The 17,644-nt window shown below is 46.9% G+C and overlaps 1 protein-coding gene across 4 annotated transcripts in view; it reads left to right on the forward strand.

Annotated features, from left to right (window-relative positions):
- Window positions 1-17,644, forward strand: part of PLD1 (phospholipase D1) — a 77,193-nt gene that overhangs the window by 31,714 nt on the left and 27,835 nt on the right. For all 4 annotated transcript variants that reach the window (XM_075157394.1, XM_075157397.1, XM_075157395.1 and 1 more), the window contains 8 exons: window positions 504-569; window positions 6,694-6,752; window positions 7,290-7,382; window positions 9,984-10,136; window positions 10,913-11,062; window positions 12,384-12,467; window positions 14,212-14,293; window positions 17,365-17,475. In XM_075157394.1, the coding sequence (XP_075013495.1) occupies window positions 504-569; window positions 6,694-6,752; window positions 7,290-7,382; window positions 9,984-10,136; window positions 10,913-11,062; window positions 12,384-12,467; window positions 14,212-14,293; window positions 17,365-17,475 (798 nt within the window). The remainder of the gene's footprint in view (window positions 1-503; window positions 570-6,693; window positions 6,753-7,289; window positions 7,383-9,983; window positions 10,137-10,912; window positions 11,063-12,383; window positions 12,468-14,211; window positions 14,294-17,364; window positions 17,476-17,644) is intronic.

The raw sequence follows: 17,644 nt of genomic DNA on the forward strand, positions 1-17,644 counted from the left end.
GGACAGGCTCTCCAGCGCCCGGTGGCCTGGCCACTGCCCTCTCCATGGCTCTGGGACAGGGCAGCGTCGTCACCGTGCTCCTCACCCCGTGAACCTGGTGTTTTGGTTAAATAGGCTCTCTCGATTGAGGCTGAGGCTGTGTTTTCTCATGAAGCGAATTCGTGTGGGTCAGAAACAGCAGGGACTGATTTTTGTTTTTAAAATTGTTCTGAAACTTGGGCGCAGTCAAGAAAGTTGACCTCTCAAATGATAGTTGCAAGCAATAGGTCTGCTGGTGGAAGGTACAAACATGGATCTGTGAACAATAAACAACCTGTGATCGAACTGTTTATGCTGCTGAGCTATAATCTTCCGTGAGCACATAATAATGTATTTATTTATCCATTCAAGCTGAAAAGCGTGTCTGATTTCTTGATTGCTTCCTCATGCCAGACAGTTGGATTGTGGTTTTTTTCCTTGAAAATTGCTGCATCTTATCTAAAGTTTCAATGTTTTAATTGTAGAAACAGCTGGAAGACTACTTGACAAAGATCCTAAAAATGCCGATGTACAGGAACTACCATGGAACGGTAAGTAGAAATTAGTTTGCTTAAATGCCTAAAGAATATTCACTTTACAAATGTTGAATTCATTGCAAGACGACATGCAGCTTATATAAGAAACATTTTACAACCGTTTTGCAAGCATTTTGGCTTAGCTGATTTCTCCAACACGGATATAATATGATTAAAACCGAAGGAGGAGAGTGAATGGCTCACTCCTGGAGGTCACTATTATAACACAGTGATAACCTCCTCAAGGTGGTCCAGTCCAGACAGCTGATTGTACATGCGTGATGTAGTGGGTTTCTGTTTGTTTCTGGGGAGGGTTTAAGATGGTAAGTTGAAGTTCTAAATATTTAAACAATTAGAGTCCAAACCATACCCCTTCCGTTTGGGCTTTGCGTGTGGTCCTGGGTGAAAATTTGTCTCGGATTCCTATTCTGTGCGATTTCGCTGGACTTGGGTGACGTCGAGTGTGTGTGATACCCATTGCCTCTGTGGGTATTTTGTCATTTCCAAAGGAAGATGGTAATTGGCTTATTTCCCCAAGTCGATAGTCTTGTTGAAATGAGGAGAAATGTCAAATTCAACTTCAGGCCTATTGTAAGCAAAAATATTTCCTTTGAACGCCATCCTCAAATGTTTCTTCAGTAGCCCTCACCTGTCAGCTGCAGCTGTAACATCTCCCTGGGATGGTAATTTATTTCCCCTTTTTTTGGCTGCATAATGACTGTGTAACGCCATATTATCAGCAAAACCTGATGCATGCATTAAGTAGCTGCAGAGCTTAGTGACATTTCTGAGCAAGGGGTGATAACTGGGGACACTTGGTTTTCAAACAAGGCAGAAATGTAGACTACGCTTAGGGTATCTGTAGCAGCCAGTTCTTTTCAACTTCTGTTGTTGTTGTTTGGTAGGAATTCTGCTCTTTTGCAGGATTTCAGTTGTGTAGAGATGTTGGGCAGCTCATAGCTGGATGTAATGCCTGAAAGCAGTGTGTGCTCTTGTTGCAGAGCTCGGTGTGTTGAGCACTGCTTGTTGCATGGGACAAAGTGCTCGTCCAGCGTTGGCCCTCGTACTTTGGGTTGGCCGTCATGCTTTGGGTTGCAAGAATTCTTCAGATCTGGGCTGAGAGGACCTGTGTTTCTTAGAGTGCTTCTTTTGGGGACAGGATGTGGAGCTTAGGTCCTCTGCAGTCAGGAGCTGTGTTAGTCTGCATGTGGAAAACAGTCATCTTTTGTTCTAAAGGCAAGATTGGGATAACTTGGCAATTTTGATCAGTAGCATATGCAAAGTGGGGGAGAGTAATTTTACAGTGGAGATCCGTCTTGTCACTCTTAAGCAGGCGTTGCTTTGTTTTGGAGGATTTCTGCTCGTGTAAGAACGTGGGTGATCTTTTGACCAGTCTGTGGTTCGAGGCGGGCTGCCGCGGTGGGGGCCGGGTGAGGAGATGAGCGGTCCTGCCTTGCCCGGGCAGCTGTGGGGTGCTCCCCTCCTCCGGCGCTGAATCGCCCTTCTGTCCCCAGCCCCCAGGGCCAGATGTCACTTTGCACATCAATTCTCAGTTTATTGTTGGCTTTTGCTGGATTTGGCCGCAGCAAAGTGTTCAGTGACGACTTTTCTGCTAATGGCGGCACCGCTAAGTGCAGCGGGTCCTGCAGGCAGTGCTGGAAGAAAGCACAGGGAGAAACATGTTTCCTTTAAAAAAACCCACCAAAACACCCCCACCATTCTCAGACTAGAGACTAAAGTGAAGATTTCTGGCATTTTCCTTGGAACTGTATTTGTCCTCCGTAGAACAAAATGAGGGCTTTGCTCTTCCTGTGGTTGAGAAGGCTTTTGCCTGGATGCTGACAAATGCTGTAACTGTCTTAATCTTGGAGCACATTTTGACTCCTGCGTGTTCCTCTCATCAAATCCGTGCACCGAGGTGTTTTTTAAAATCCTAAATTCTTTGTAAAGTCAGACATGGAGTTGCAATGACAAGTTGTGACCTGCCTGACGTGTAACCCTTGGTCCTCGTGAAGAGCCTGCTTGGGTCAATCACATCTCCTCGGAGATGTTTTTACATCTGACCTGCACGATTTAATTAATTCGCCTTTTTACTTCTTTTATTTTGCATTTGTGGTTAATTTATTATTTGTTATTGAGAGGGTCACCATACACTGTCTCAAGGACGTGCCACGCACTGGGAGAGTCGAGCCTGCAAGTCGAGCTTGTAGCAATTTTGCAGACCTGAAGTCCCCGGTGGATTGAGGATCGGGTCCGTGGTGACCACATGACATTGTAGAGGTTGTACACGCTCTCGCCTTTCTAGGTGACACTCCTGCAGGCTGTGGAAATAGAACCTACTGAAGCATCATCATTTAGAGATGTGCCAAGCGTCCCTCGCTTTGACTGGGTAGCTCTGACTGATAAAATTTACAGCCTTCTCACATTTCCCTTAATTTCTCAGCATTCATTGTAACAGAGTATTTTGTGTAGAGTTCATAAATAGGTTGGTAGAGGCATTGTATTTTGTGATTGGACCCAGATTTCATAGCCTTTCATTATTTTTTTTTTTCCTTTTGGCTATGTGACTTACGATTAAATCTCATGTCTTCCAGTCCCTTCCAAAACCTTTTTATAACACGCCTGGGCTGAAGTGCTTCAAGACAATTACCGTTAAAGTGAATGTTGTGGGAATCTCAGTGTGTTAATTGCCCAGACTTTTTTCTGGGAAATGGAAATTGGGGGAATATAGCCCAAAAACATTGGGAAATGGGACCTGTGGGCTTGGTTGTATTCCATATAAAAATTTTATTAATTGGACCTTTGCATAATTTTTTTGTATGAGCTGCAATAGTTGAAAGATGCCTAAGCAAAAAAAAAATAAGATTTGGTTGAACAAAAGTGTGTGTCTGTAACACTTTGCATGAGCTTTAGTAATTGAGTGGAAAAACCTTGTCTTTAGTGAAAGCAGTACAACGTAAGAACAACTCAGATATGTGAGAATGGCTGCTGGTTTGCCTCTGATATGGCACTTCGATCTGCAGACTGTTGCAAAGGTCCCCACCCAACCCTTTAGTATTTTTAGTTATTGCACTTGAACTTTAGTACGTTTAATTTTTTTTTTAATTTGGGTTTAGTATAAGCCAATTTTATGTGTAAGAAATAGCTGGCATCTTGCTCAAAAATATTATTCTGAACAGTGGTGTAATTTCATTTTATTGCTAGCCACTGCTGCTAATCAACTCTTTGTTTTTTTAACCCACTAAATTAAAAACGAGGGTCGAAATGAAAACACAGTGTGGAGCCGCTGAATTCTTCCTGAAATGCAGATGCTCTCTGAAATTTTTGCTTACATAAATCATGCATGCTCGACATTGCTGGCAGAACAGGACGGTTTGAAACCGTGGCCCGTGCACCTTGCAGCTGGTTCTCCACCTTTCATAGCTTGTCTTTCTGCAGCTGATCACTCCCGTCTGGTTTGGCGTTTGGTTTTTTTTCTTTTTATTGCTACAACAATGTCATTGAAACTGCATTCTCTAGGCCTGTATCTCATACTTAAAATATTCTGCTGCGGATCGCTCTGAAACCAGAGTGGGATGCCGGCTCCCCAGGGAGGCAGCTGGGCAGCACCGGAATTCCGATGTGAAGGAGATGAAAGCGCCTCGCTGCTCTGCCTTCCCCTCTCGGTTCTTCTGTGAATGACGAGCACCTCGGATGAAAGGCACTGTCACAGTAAAAATAGCTAACGCAGCAATAATAATAATAATAAATCATTCGATCAGATATTTTCCACTGCACTGAGGAATTTTCCTTCTAACCAGTGGAATTTATTTATGGGTTTTTTTACAAACCAACGTTCCTAATTGGTGCTGCTTGATGAACGTGTTGGATGGGCTCCTGTCACTGTCGTGGCCATTTCAAAGACTCCTTGGTTGAAGAGCAGGTTGCTGTGCTGCCAGACAATCTTTCTCTCATTTCTTACGTAGTAGTAGTCCTGTTTCTGCAAGTAGTTTTTCCTCCTGGTTTTTCTTTTTGCTTCTTTGAGGACAATTATTTCTCTGCATGCAGTGCTGCTCATATTGCTGCCAGCTTTCTGGTTGCAGCCAACGTTTTCAAAGGGTTTTGACATTCATGTGCAGTTTTTTTTGTGTGCCCACTGTCAGAGAGATGTCTGGGTTTCTGATGCGTCTGGTGGGGAATGCCAGCCATTTTCTGAAGAAATGAAAATGGGATCCAGGGCAAAGAGCTGGCCCGAGACTTCGCTTGGGACCTCTGATAAGAACTTGTAGGATACGCTGGGTTTTCAGATGCTCCCCATCCCGCTCCGAGTGTCACTGCAGAAACAGCTGAAACGTTTGTTCATACCTGGAGCTTTTCCAGAATGTGTAGTGAAAGCGGTGATAGCAAGATTGGTAGTAAAAGCACAGAATAACTGGTTCTAGCCACTTTATGAAAACAGGCTGAAATCACCCAAAAATGAGGCCATTAAAGTTGCCTCTACTGAATAGAGGTTACTTTGTATCCTTGAGCTACTTGGAGGAGAACAACAGGTCCTTTGTTCTTCTCTGTGACCTTATTGATGTGGGAAGTTTGGGAAGGAGCGGCAGAGCGTGAGGAGGAGGAAGGATCTTCTGTCCTACTGCTGCTTCTGTGGGGCAAAAGTGATGGTGTTGAGAAGGGAGCCTGAGCCAGCCTCACCATGACTGCAGGGCAGACTTTGCCCCAAATTTACTGATATTCGTTGTTATACTTAGTGTTTGAAAATATCTCTGAGACTTATGGGTCCACCCATGTAATTCCTGTGCAAAATCGGATTTTGCCAATGAGGGCCCTGAGGTTGGTTTGCCAAAGAGCAGGTGACGGTGGCCACCTTGGAGGAGAGCCCTTCCTTGGGTACTGGCACCTGAGCTGCTGTGGGGCATGGGTGGGCATGGCCCGAAGCTGGCCCCGAGGCCGTCTCATGTCCCAGCTGCGGTCGGGAGCATGGGTTGAGTCCTGGGCTTTGGTCCCAGCAGGCTTCATTGCCAAAACATGTGGCTAGAGGGTTCCCTCCGGCTTGCTGCCTGACCGAAGGGGAGAGCAGCTCCTGCCCTGAGCACCTTTCTGCACTTGGACAATTGTATGCGTTAATAAATTAAAAGTGCCTGGGTGCAGACAAGGCTCCGCCATGCAAGGCAGCTCCGTCGCAGGGCTGCTCCTGCCCAAGCCCTGTCCTGCACGGGACGCCCGGGGTGGGTGTTTCTCCCTGCTAACGGGGCCCGGGGCTAATAACCAGCAGACTGTCAGGAATGTCCTGCTGTGCCAAGAAAAGCCTGCTCGGTTGAAATTGCCTGGTGTCCTATTTTTAGAGGTGAACGTCATCATGCTGTGCTTTCTCACCGGCTTTGCTTCTCGTTACGTTCCTCTGCAATCTTGGCTGAAGCTGGAGGAGCCGCGAGACGGCAGGTTGCTTGAATTTGAGATTTGCTGGTAAACACGATAGTATGGCACCTGGGTTTCCCAGGCTGTGCCTGCCGTGGAGCTCTGTGCAGACCGGCAGAAGTCATGGAGAGTGTGCTTGAACTCGCTCTCCTCCTGCCCCACTGTAGCATTCCTCTGGGCTTTTGGCTCCTGGGGCCGCTGTGTGCAGCGACCTGCTGCGATGGTCTGGGAGGATGCTCGTGGGTTGAGGGGCTGAACCCCCACGTGGTGTATGTCCATAAGGTAGGGGACTCAAAGGGATTGGGTTGCTCCCAGCCCTGGGTATGTGTGCTCATTCCCTTTCCAGCCTTTCTAGGAGGGTCACTGGAGGAAGGAGGGGATTCAGGCAGCCAGCCGAGTTCACGCAGACCCCCGAACAGTGTCAAACTTGAGTCCTCGTTTCAGCCAGTGATCCAGGAGGGAGGATACTGGTGGGTCCCTATGATACATTTGATCTTGATTGTCCTGGTTGCCTGAAATGTGTTCTTCAAAGCACACTTCAAAATAAACAAGCAAGCAAACAAAAAACCCAACCAAACTACTTTCCTTGGTCTTCTTGAAGAAGCTTAAGCGGTGGTGGGTAACTTCTGCTCAGGATCTTCTGTAGGTTTTGTCTTTATGACAAGTCACTTCAATGAAGCAAAGTATTTTGTGGATTTCAGAGTATGAAAGATGGGGGAATCTGTTTTTCTTTCCCCAGATGGAGTTCATTGGAGTAAGCCAGCTGTCATTCATCCACGACCTGGGACCGAAGGGCATGTGAGTTGTGAGCTGTGTCTTTGTGAGTTGTGGTTCACCAAGAGCATGGCTTCATAAATAAATACTGTTCAAACTGATGGCTTTCCTTTCTCGCCAATAACTGACTGGAGAGTATTTTGCCATCTGGGTATAAGAATGTATTAATGTTCAGACAGAAATGCTACAACTTTGGGAAATGGTCTTGGGAGTGGTCTTCTCTGTGAGATGTGGGCTGCAGCCCATCGGCTGGCTCATGAGGTTTCTCCCCTTCCCTCCCCACAACCTGTTGACCCGCTTGTCCTCCTGCTTGTGCTATAAAACAGGGCCCTGCATTTCCTAAACCTGCATGATTTTCTTCGGGGGGGGGGGGTATATTTTTGCCCTTCTTCCAGCCTTCAGGCCAGCTGCGCAGAGGCTGCTCGGGCATGGCTGGAGGGGGCAGGAGCCATCCCTGGGCACACGGGCTGGGGGGTTCAGCAAGCATCCTCCACCCGAGAGCTGCCCTGCACCTCCAGGAGAGCCGAGCCGCCCGTCCTGACCGTGTTCCTGTCCTTGCAGAGAAGGGTTGATCATGAAGCGCTCCGGGGGCCACCGCATACCTGGCCTGAACTGCTGCGGCCAGGGAAGGATGTGCTACCGATGGTCCAAAAGGTACTGCCGGGGCGGGCGAAGGCGGCGATGCTGTGTGCTCCTCGGGCACACGTACAAAAATCCTCATTTGTTTTTTCCTCCTAAAACATCTGTGAGGGAGATTCTTGCTTTTTTACAAAAGCCACAGATTTTCAGGCCAAAAGGGTCTGCAGGTTATTCCCCTCTCGCCCTCCTGCATGGAGGGTGGTGAGTTTTTTCTTTTGCATTGGAGTTCATAGCAGAAGGGATGTGTTGCTCCAGAGGAAAATTGGGATTTCCTACAGCCCCGAGCTGGCAGAAATGGCAATGATCCCCTGGTCTGTGCCCGGCTTTCCCTGCTGCGGGAGCGCCCGGGGGCTCCGTGCCTTCGGGAGGGGACGCGGCTGGTGAGACCGCCCCGGGCAGATTTCAGCCCGGTTTTCTGAGCTTCTCTTCCTCAATTTACAAAAAGAAAATCAATTAATTGAAACATTTTCTGGGCTGCTTTGGAGCTGGATTAAATCAGATGTGACCTGCAGCAGTAGGGAGCTCTGTTTGGTGCAATTAACCTTGGAATTAAATATGTGTCCTCTTCCTTATTACTGCACGTGCTTAAATGCCGGTGTTTTCATGGGAGTTTTCACGGGCCACCCTGTTCCCATGTCTCTTCCTGCTGCAGACAGACCTAACTTACTGTCCTCATCGCTTTACCTGCTGTGTTAGATCTCGCTGTTCCTGGGGCTGCAGCGCAGGGAGACGTCTGCTGTGGAGGCGTATGTGTGTTACCAGCTAGCATCCAAAAAATGCAAGCGGTATTTTTCCTGGAGCTTGCCCTTCCTGGGCAAGTCTTTCCTTTTGAAAATCCAAATAGCACATACCTGCCTTCGTCTGTGAGAGCTTCCCCAAACATTATCCGCCTTTGGATTTCAGCATCGCCAATGGGCTGTCGTTAGTTCATGTTAAAAAGTTCTGTTTTCCAACAAAATCTTTTTGCGTTCTTGTGAAGAAAAGGTCCTATTTCTTCATTGTCTTTCCAACATTTCTTAATGCGATTTTTACAGAAGATCTCTATAATGAGTGCACAAGGAGATGAAGATGTGACCTTTCAGGTCAAATCATTAAATTGTTTCCAATTCTTTCTTCTCTTTTATGGAAAAAAAATGCTTTTTTCTCTCGCTACCCCTCAGTTAACTCTTCCCTATGTTATGCAGAGCTCAAGCTTTAGTGGAGACAGTAGCACATACAGCTCCGATGGATCTCAATTTTCCTTTAGAGCCTAAAAAGGGGATGGGAGAAGCGTTTGAGTGGGATTATGTGCAGAGTAACACCAGAGGGCACCGAATCCCCGCCTCGGCCGGCCGGGACTGACAGCGCGTGCGTCAGTAAATAAGCAAATAACAGTAATATTTCCCAGAGAGGGTTATTCAAGTGAAGGATTTTAGGACATGTCAAGCTGGGGGCAGAGCTCCCCCTGAGCATGGGGCAGACCGTGGCCATCGTTTTCCCACAACAGCTTTGCCATAGGCATTGGGGTTTTATACCCCAAATTCATTTCACTGATTAGGTTGGGTGTGTTACGGCCACGGGGGTTGTGGAAAGGGATGCAGAGAAGAACGGTGGGGTGATGCCGTGGACTGGGCAGGACTTCTCGGGCATGGGGCACGCTTGAAAATGTACTTTGTGGGTATGTTTGGGAGTGAAATTATGGGCCAAATGATGGGGGGAGGTATTTTGGCACAAAATGAGAGGTGATGCTGGGATAATTCTTTCAGGGCCCTGAAAGAAAAGAAAAATTATGGTATCTGGAAGGAGATGAGGAGCTGGGGCTGTTACTAAAGATACAAGAATGAACGGATTTTTGCGGTATTTTCTGTTGCTTTGTGTGTTTCTGAGCGTGCAGAAGAATGAGGCGAAGGTCTGGTGGTGGAGACCTGTGTGGGACAGAGGGGGCCGGTTACCCCAGCTACGCCGCAGGGGGAGAAAAAATTAGAAATGCCATTCACAGGAAAAAATGTGTTTTTTCCCAGAGTTGCCTTCAGGCTATGGTATTTATGTAAAACCTGCCGGTCATCTCTCATCATGTGTTTCTAACAGGGTGCCTGTTGCTTGGCAATAAAAGCTTTTCAAAATGCCTCGTTCATAGATTTTGATAGGAGTGGAAGTGATCCTAGCATCATAATTAATGTTAGAAATGTCAAGTAGTTCCCATATTGCCTCTAGGTGTAACATAAAAGCTGAATAAAAATCTGGGATGGAGGGATCCTTGTTGCACCTTGCCCGGTGCTGGGGCACCAGGCTGGGAGGTTTGCGGGCAGGGAGGTTCTCACTGATTTCGTTAGACACGAGAACCTATATTTTCAAAGGCTTCTGAGAAAGGAATCATGCAAATAACTCTAAAAGTCTTGTATTGAATTCAAACTCATTACCCATAAAGTAGGCACTTTTCTGCTCAAAAAAAACCATACCCTGGTCTAGCCCCTGAAAATAAATTTTACCTTTTCGTTGAACGCTTTCCTTTCCCTGGTAAATGATTTGCACTTGTTTTGAAGGAAACGCCTTTTCACTTTATTAGTCTTTTATGGCTCATGTGTTGAAGACCGGCATGGGTGAAATTCAAGTTACCTGGTTGCTGTGCCCGTACAGGTGGCTGGTGGTGAAGGACTCCTTCCTGCTGTACATGAAGCCAGACTCGGGGGCCATTGCCTTTGTCCTGCTGGTAGATAAGGAATTCAACATTAAGATAGGCCAGAAAGAAACAGAAACTAAATACGGGTTGCAGATCGACAATCTCTCTAGGTAAGAAATACAGTCTTTATTTAAACCCCTTTTTTTTCCTTTGCTTTTGCTTTTTTTTTAAAGGAAGAATCGATGCTCCTTTCCAGGAGGGGTTAACAAGGTGTGCTGGGCTGCCGTGGTGCAGCTCAGCTTCCCGCAGGGCTCCGCGCCTGGGCAGCTGCTGCTGTGTTTATACCTGCTGGGGATTTGGCCTGTGTAATGCTGATCGTTTCCGATGTCTTAATGAGGCATTTGGAGCCTCAGCCACCACTCGTCCATCCTTGTGGTTATTGCTCAGGCCCGAGGGCACGGTGCATGTTGAGTTGCACGGTCTGTTTTTGCAGCAGTTGCTTACAGTAATTGTCTAGGTGCTCTCTTCCTCTATGCTGCAAGCAGGGGCACGTTCCACATCCCAGCCAGAGTATTACGCAAAAGACACGCTAATTGGGATAAAGAGGTATTTAATATTTTTAGGATAGCATACAGTATAAATTAATCTTTTAAAAAATACAGCATTAGCTAGGTCCAACTCTCCTCCAAGTTAAGCTGATGCTATTAATTTAAATCTGGGGTATTTTTATTATGCTTGGCAGTGCAATACTGTGGTAGTCGCTCAGAGCAGCTCAGTGCTCATGTATTCGTTTGCAAACAAAACAACAAAGCGAAGTCCTTACTTTTTGCTTAAATAGGAGATAACTGATAGAGGTGCATTTATCAATGTGAGTAGACAGCGTGGAGCAGCCCAATTAAACGTACGTGGCTTCAGCATCCTGCCCCACGCGTTGTCTGTTTTACAGGTCGCTGATTTTGAAGTGTAACAGCTACAGACATGCCCAGTGGTGGAGGCAGGGCATAGACGAGTTCATTCGGAAACACGGCAAGGACTTCCTCACAGAGCACCGCTTCGGCTCTTACGCAGCCGTGCAGGAGAACACGCTGGCCAAGTGGTGAGGACCGCGGCGAGGCTGCGACCGGGTGACGTGCGTTGGGCACTGTTACCTGCAGCAGCGATGGCACACGCCTGCCTGCGTTAGCCCGGGTCTCGTGGATAGAGCTGGTGGCGTTCGGTAGCTGTAGGGACTGATGATAATTAGAGAAGTTGGGAAAAATGAGGCTTTCTTCACTGGGAGCAGAATAGCAGTACTGGTGACAGGAGTGCTTTGATCCTGTTATGGCTTTGCATCGCAGCTCATGTCATTTTGAAACATCAAGTTTCGTTTGAATTTGAACACGTTGGGTATTTATTATTGTAATGATAAAAATGGTATTTTGATGCACATGTAATTGGCAGGATGCTTATGAGTTAAAACCAGAACTGCTCTTTCATTAAGATATTCCCGCCTTCAATTTTATCCCAGTTTTTGATTCTGGAAACGCTGTTTCCGAAGGGTTTAGGTCTTTGGGTTTTGGGTTGTAAGCCCAGGTAATGCAGGTGCTATTGAAAACGTTTGCGTCTTCGGCTGCTCCCTTCTCCGTAGCTCCCTCCCGAAGCAGCTGTGCTGCAGCCTGTCCTGCCCGTGCTCTCCTGTGACCCACGGCCTGGTCACGTCCTTCTGCTCTGAAATGCAAGATATGTCCTGCTCACCACATTTGCAAGGCTGATTCTCGCTCTGTAAGGCAGCATTGCCCTTCTAGGCACCATGGATGTGTTCAAATGCAAATGTCACTCATCTGATTGAAGAGCAGCATCAGATTCAGGCCTTGCAGATTGGCTTTGCAATGAAAGACAATCAGCAAATGCAAATTTGGGTATGGTCTAAGGGTGACTGGGCTTTATGCAGCCAGCAGTCCCACAAGAAATCCTCCTGTCCATACTGTAACCTGATTGCACTGAGCCATTCCCAGAAGCACCTCAAAAAATCGATTTTAGCTGGAAGCAAACCCTTGCAGTGCTCTCACTGCAGCCTTTGCCTTGCAGCAACTGCTGCCCAAATAGTTCCTGTAAATCAAAGCAAACACCGCTCTGCCATCTTTTCCTGAGAGCCAAACCTAGCTCGCACACCAAGCAAAACACGAGAATATTGTGTGCGGTTGGCAGAAGTACCAAGTGGCACTTAATAATCTCTTATTGTGCTGTTTCATTAAGCTACTAATAGCAGCATGAAGTTCTCCCTGTGTGTTGTCCTAATTCTTGAAATTAGGTTTGTGTTTGCTTTTGAGAAGAGAATGTAAGTGGCGTTAACACAGAACCCTGTCGGTCTTCAGCTGTGGGCTTTGTTTAATGAAGGGGAGGAAACCTAGATCTATGTGCTGTGTTTGCTTTTACAGGTATGTAAATGCTAAGTGGTACTTCGAAGATGTCGCAAATGCCATGGAAGCTGCTAAGGAAGAAATTTTCATCACAGATTGGTGGTTCGTACTTACATATTTGGATGTTGACCAGCCGTCTCTCTTGGGACGTTCCCGACAATGTGGCACTGTTTGGAGGCCCTACAGTATGGCAGCTAGCCGTGCGGCCAGATGGTTTGGCAGCACACCCAAACATCTCCTTGTGTTGTATTCAAAGGCCTTTTCAGGAGGGTTGGCAGCAAAAGCGCATGCTTGAAATCAACAGCTTGGTTGTCTCCTTCCAAGAAAGGCCTGCAACTGCATGAAGGCACCACTTGAATTGCAAATGTTATGGCTCGAGGTGCTCATCGGGAGTGTAAATCGCTGCAAACCCAAGGGGCTAGAATATTTTTCGGTGTGTAAGGGAACATGGACACCCAAACACCTCTGATGGTGCCCTTCCCATGCAGTCCTGCACGGGACCCTCCTTCCAGCACCTCCTCACTGTTTTGGGAAGGCTCGTGCCAGCGATGAGAGCATCTTGGTGGGGGGGATGTGTAATTTGGCTCTGCTCTTAAATGGGCCAGACATGGAGGGGGAGTTTTGTCATCCCTTCCCCGAGCTGTGTGGCTGCCGAAGGACCTGGCTCTGCCCCCTTCTTAACTAGTAATTCAGTGTGTTTGTGCAGCCTCTGGCTCCTGTTTGAGGCAGAAGAAGGGTGCTCTCACCGGCTCGGGGCAGAGTTGCTTGGCCGCATGCCGGCTGCGGCTGCCAGTGTCTTGCCTTTGTGGAGCTTAATCTGGCTGAGCCAGCCTGGACCTTGGGGACAGGATGGTAGGGCAGGCTCCCAAGCCACGGCTCAGAGGTCCTCTTTAACCTTGGGCACGTCTCTGTGCTTCTCTTTCTCCACCTGTAAAATGAACTTCTTGCCACTAATCCACTGCCCGTAGGAATCAGAAGGATTAATTCTTAGGTGGCAATTGTGAGGAAACTAAATATGGTGTTAACATTTACTGGGGTAAACCTGTTTCCCAACATGACCACAGATAAACCCGATGCTCCTGGATCCCCACGAGCAACATCAGGTAGCAAGGCAAGAGCATGACATTTCAGACCCGTTGTCTCTTACTTAACGTTTTAGTCGGACAATTGTTAAAGTATCTTGGAACTGCAAAACTTACCTGTAACTTGGAGTTAAGATAAAAATGCTGTAGTCAGAAGCATGTTTTTATGCTTTAACCAAGGACAAGTTCCCATGCCCGGTACAAAAGTGAAGGAATGAAATTCTGTCACCTTGCTTTGCAGCAGTTAGATGAGATTGCTTAATTATTCCTTGTAATCCTTAAACCTATGAATCAATAACATCTCTTGTTGAGAAATCATATTGCTTTGTCTTTAGGCAGCAAGGAAAATTCAGCACAAATCTATGCTACTCAGATAGCCTAAGTACCAGGAGAACTGAAATCCCACTCTTATTTATTTTTTATGTCTACACATTTCTTTAAAATCTACTTTGGGGTTTTCTTTTGTGCATCTTTTTCATAGATAGAGTCCAAGTTGCTGCATTTATACATCGCTCTTAAACTTGGTCTCATGGGTTGTTGAATAGTAAGATGAATGTGCTGGACGTGTCCCCTGTCCTCTGGAATGCTCAGTTATTAAAAAACAAAGAGCATGACGTCGGAGAATGCATCACTTTGGGACATGAGCCTTCACATCCACTTTATATAAACTTTTTTATTTCTTTGCTTACCAAGTTGATTGTTTAGGCCAATGCTTTGTTTGCAGACTACATATGCTGTGTTTTCCCCTCCCTTTATTTTCTTAGGCTGAGCCCAGAAATCTTCATGAAACGACCTGTTGTGGAAGGAAATCGCTGGCGGCTGGACTGCATTCTCAAGCGGAAAGCCGTAAGTGAGCTCCAGCTTCAGCCATCGCTCTGCAGAAAACCCCGAGTGCCCAGCCAGTTACAGGGTCATACTGGGACTGGGGCGTTTGCACCGTTTATTTTGATAGGGATGAGAGTTAAAGCTGGCCAAGCCTCACTTCAGATGGGCTCGGAAAACTACGTGTCTTGATTTGCTCCCCCCGTTCGGGTTTGGAAGAGCTCAGAGGCAGAAGGGTAGACCCTCTGATTGCCCCTTTGAGTCCTCAGGTTTGGGTTGCGTCAGCCTTGCGTTGTGACTGCCCCAGCTCCTGGTGGGGTTGAAGAGCTGTTGCTGTCGGATGCTTTCCTTGTGGCGTATGTAATTTAGAGGTATGGGGAGGACTAAGCACTTCGTGGTGGCTCTTGGTAGGTGGTTTGTATGTTACTGTCTTGTGCAGATCTTGTCTGTCATTACTATGTATTGTGTGTCTGTGCAGCTTTCAGAGCTGAGGCTGTGAAAGATACCATCAGTCTTCCAAGAAAATCAGGATGTCATTAGCAAAAAGTCACTTGGTATCATCCAGAGGTTCGTGCTATCTCACGACAGCCTTCTCATTGGGTTTTCCATACTCGATATATTGCATAGGTCCTTGCTACAACTAAACACCAAAGAACTGATGTTCTCGCTGTTCACCCATCATGCCTTGCTGTAGTGAAGAAGTGCCTGTTGACTTTAAACATCATTCTAGTGTCCCCCAGCCCCGTTATCCCTGGTGGAGCCCCTCTTGCCTTCATCCTGCCTGGGCCAGGCTGCGCAAAGCTCTTCTTGCCAGAGCTCTTTCGCAGCTGCTACCATTGGTAATGATGAATTTTAGTGGAGCACAAGAAAGGCCGAAGCCTGAAAGGTTCTTGTGTTTTCTTATTACTATTTTTATTTCCAAGGATGACTTACATAGTTAAAAAAGGCTTTATTTTTTTGGTAGCTGCCCCTTACTACCTGTCTGTCTCCTGGTTTTCCTTGTTCCTCCCCACCCCTTTCTATATTCTCATGGCTCGTGTGGCCACTAAGAGGAGGAAGATCAGCTGTGCCCTCCCTGCCTGTCCCTTCTCAGGTGGAGACTCTGGTCATGAGGGTCCTATGCATTGCTGTGGAGAAGGGATGTGGGGAAAGAGCTTCAGCAAAGCATGAAAAAAGCGTGCAAACACAAGCAGCATCACGCTCCCCAGAGCTGGGCCGTGGTGTTCAACTTGTTTACCAGGAGGTGATAAACGTGACTCGGAGACTTGGACTCCTAGCATTGCCATGTTATCTGAGTTAATAAATGCTCGTGTTCAGTAAGCAAATGCTTTTATAAACTTGTTAAGGCTTTTTTCCCTGTGTTTTAATTTCTCCTTCTCTGCTGTTCCTCCTGATCAGAAAAGCTCAGACCTGCTGTTGACATGGTGCCGTTCCCGGCACTGCCAGTCAGGATTCCTGTGCAAAGCTCTGTGCTGTTGCATGCTCTCCTTTCTTGTTCAGCACTTTGAGATATGAGCAAGCAAGTGCAACTACTAGCTCTGTTTCTCTTTTCTTTAAGCGTTTTCATCTCAGAAAAACAGTTTATTTTGTTGCTGGTTGTACTCGGCTTTCCAATAACATGTCTGGATCCAGACTATAGAGCACGTGTTTCATGGAGCCAAGCGAGGCAGAGAGAGAAGCTGAGTGTGAGGTGTTTATGAACATGGGCTCTACTTGGGTTGCTCACCCAACCTGTGATAACACCAGTGCTAGAAATGGTAGCTTGCCCCACGTGAGCGATGAGTCAGGAAGGGAAGCGTGGCCGGGGAAGACTCTTCAACTCTTGGTGTGGTAGAAGGGCAGGAGTCCAGGTGGACGTCCTGAAGTAGTCTTTGACTCCCTCCCTTTCCAAACCAGTTGTGGTCACAGTCCTCACCCCTCTGCATGCCTAGGGGGAAAAAAAAAATAGATTTTTTTGTGTCTGACTGTTGTTGATTTGGAAGTAGTCTTATGTTCTGGCAAATGAAACGTGGCCACGGGGCATGCTCCCTGGAAGAATTTGGCTTTGTTTGTCATGTTGGCGTGGATTTTCCAATGGCTATAAATACCTTGAAAGAGTGAGGAGCGTTTTAAGGTTAGTTCCTGGAAACACTTGCCTGCTCTCTCTTGTGGCATTTCTCTGATTCGGCAGGGCGGTCGGTGAGCTGGTGCCTAGGTATGGGGGTAAGGCTGCCCCTTATGTACAGCGCTGGCTTGGACTTCTCTGGGCGCAGTGGGGTGCAGAATATCATCCACAATTCGGAGACTGCTCAAGCTATCAGTAGCAGCTTTATGGAAATAGAAGCTTAAAAGGCTGTGGGAAGTTAGGTCCCAAGTTTAAGCTCCACTGCAAGATTTGAAGCCGTGCTGATTTACAGCAGCAGTCCCAGTGTGTGGCCAGCATCTGCTGAGGTTTGGGAAGTACTTGGCAGTTTTGAAAGTGCTTTAACAAGTGTTCTTAGAAACCTTCCTGTGGGTACCATTCTGCTCAAGAAAAGCACCATCCTTTGAGCACTACTCATTGTATTCCAGGAGTTTGTTTAGCTCTACCAGCAGAAAGAACTTGTTTGCTGGCATTGGGTCGGTTGCATCCCCTTTAGGGGAGGGGTGTCTGTATGACCACACTGGTGTCGTTGTCCTGCAGATGCTTGTAACTGTAGGCAAACCTTAGGGCAACACGAAACAGCAGAAGACTGAACTTCAGTGGATGTGCGCAACACTATTATATGTGGAGTGAACCACGTTTGTAAAATTTTACCTCAAAGGATGTTTAAAAGGGGCTACTGTAAAAATGACCTGTTGATGGACTTTGGCATAGCTCAGTTCTTCACACATAAATCCAGGTACTGAGCCCCTCTCTGGAAGCTGAAGAGCTTTCCTGAGCAGTGCGGGTCCTTGCGCACTGTGCGGTCACCATGGTGGATCTGGAAGAGCGTAGTCAAGAACAAGTAACCTCAGCCTGCATTTCTGTCTGCAGGCACAACATGCTTACTGCCTCTTAGCTTTTCCTTGCTTCGGAAATGGACTGTATCCATTGAAATACCTGCGTACCGTGTGTTTCTCTTTATTTCTGACAGCAACAAGGAGTGAGAATTTTTGTTATGCTGTACAAAGAGGTGGAGCTTGCCCTAGGGATCAACAGTGAATATAGCAAGCGGACACTCATGCACCTCCATCCAAACGTTAAGGTAATTGCGCATCGGGCAGTCGTATGAAGGACATTTGCATTCATTTGCTCTCGATAGCTAATGTTGACCCTCGGTGTATTTGGGTGTGAGCTGGAAGAACAGTGTTTCCCACCGGAATAGTCTGAGAAGACATATCCATACAGTGATTACCACTATCTGGCAACTTCAT

This window comes from Calonectris borealis, chromosome 9 (genome assembly GCF_964195595.1).
Source record: "Calonectris borealis chromosome 9, bCalBor7.hap1.2, whole genome shotgun sequence".
Taxonomy (NCBI): Eukaryota; Metazoa; Chordata; class Aves; order Procellariiformes; family Procellariidae; genus Calonectris; species Calonectris borealis.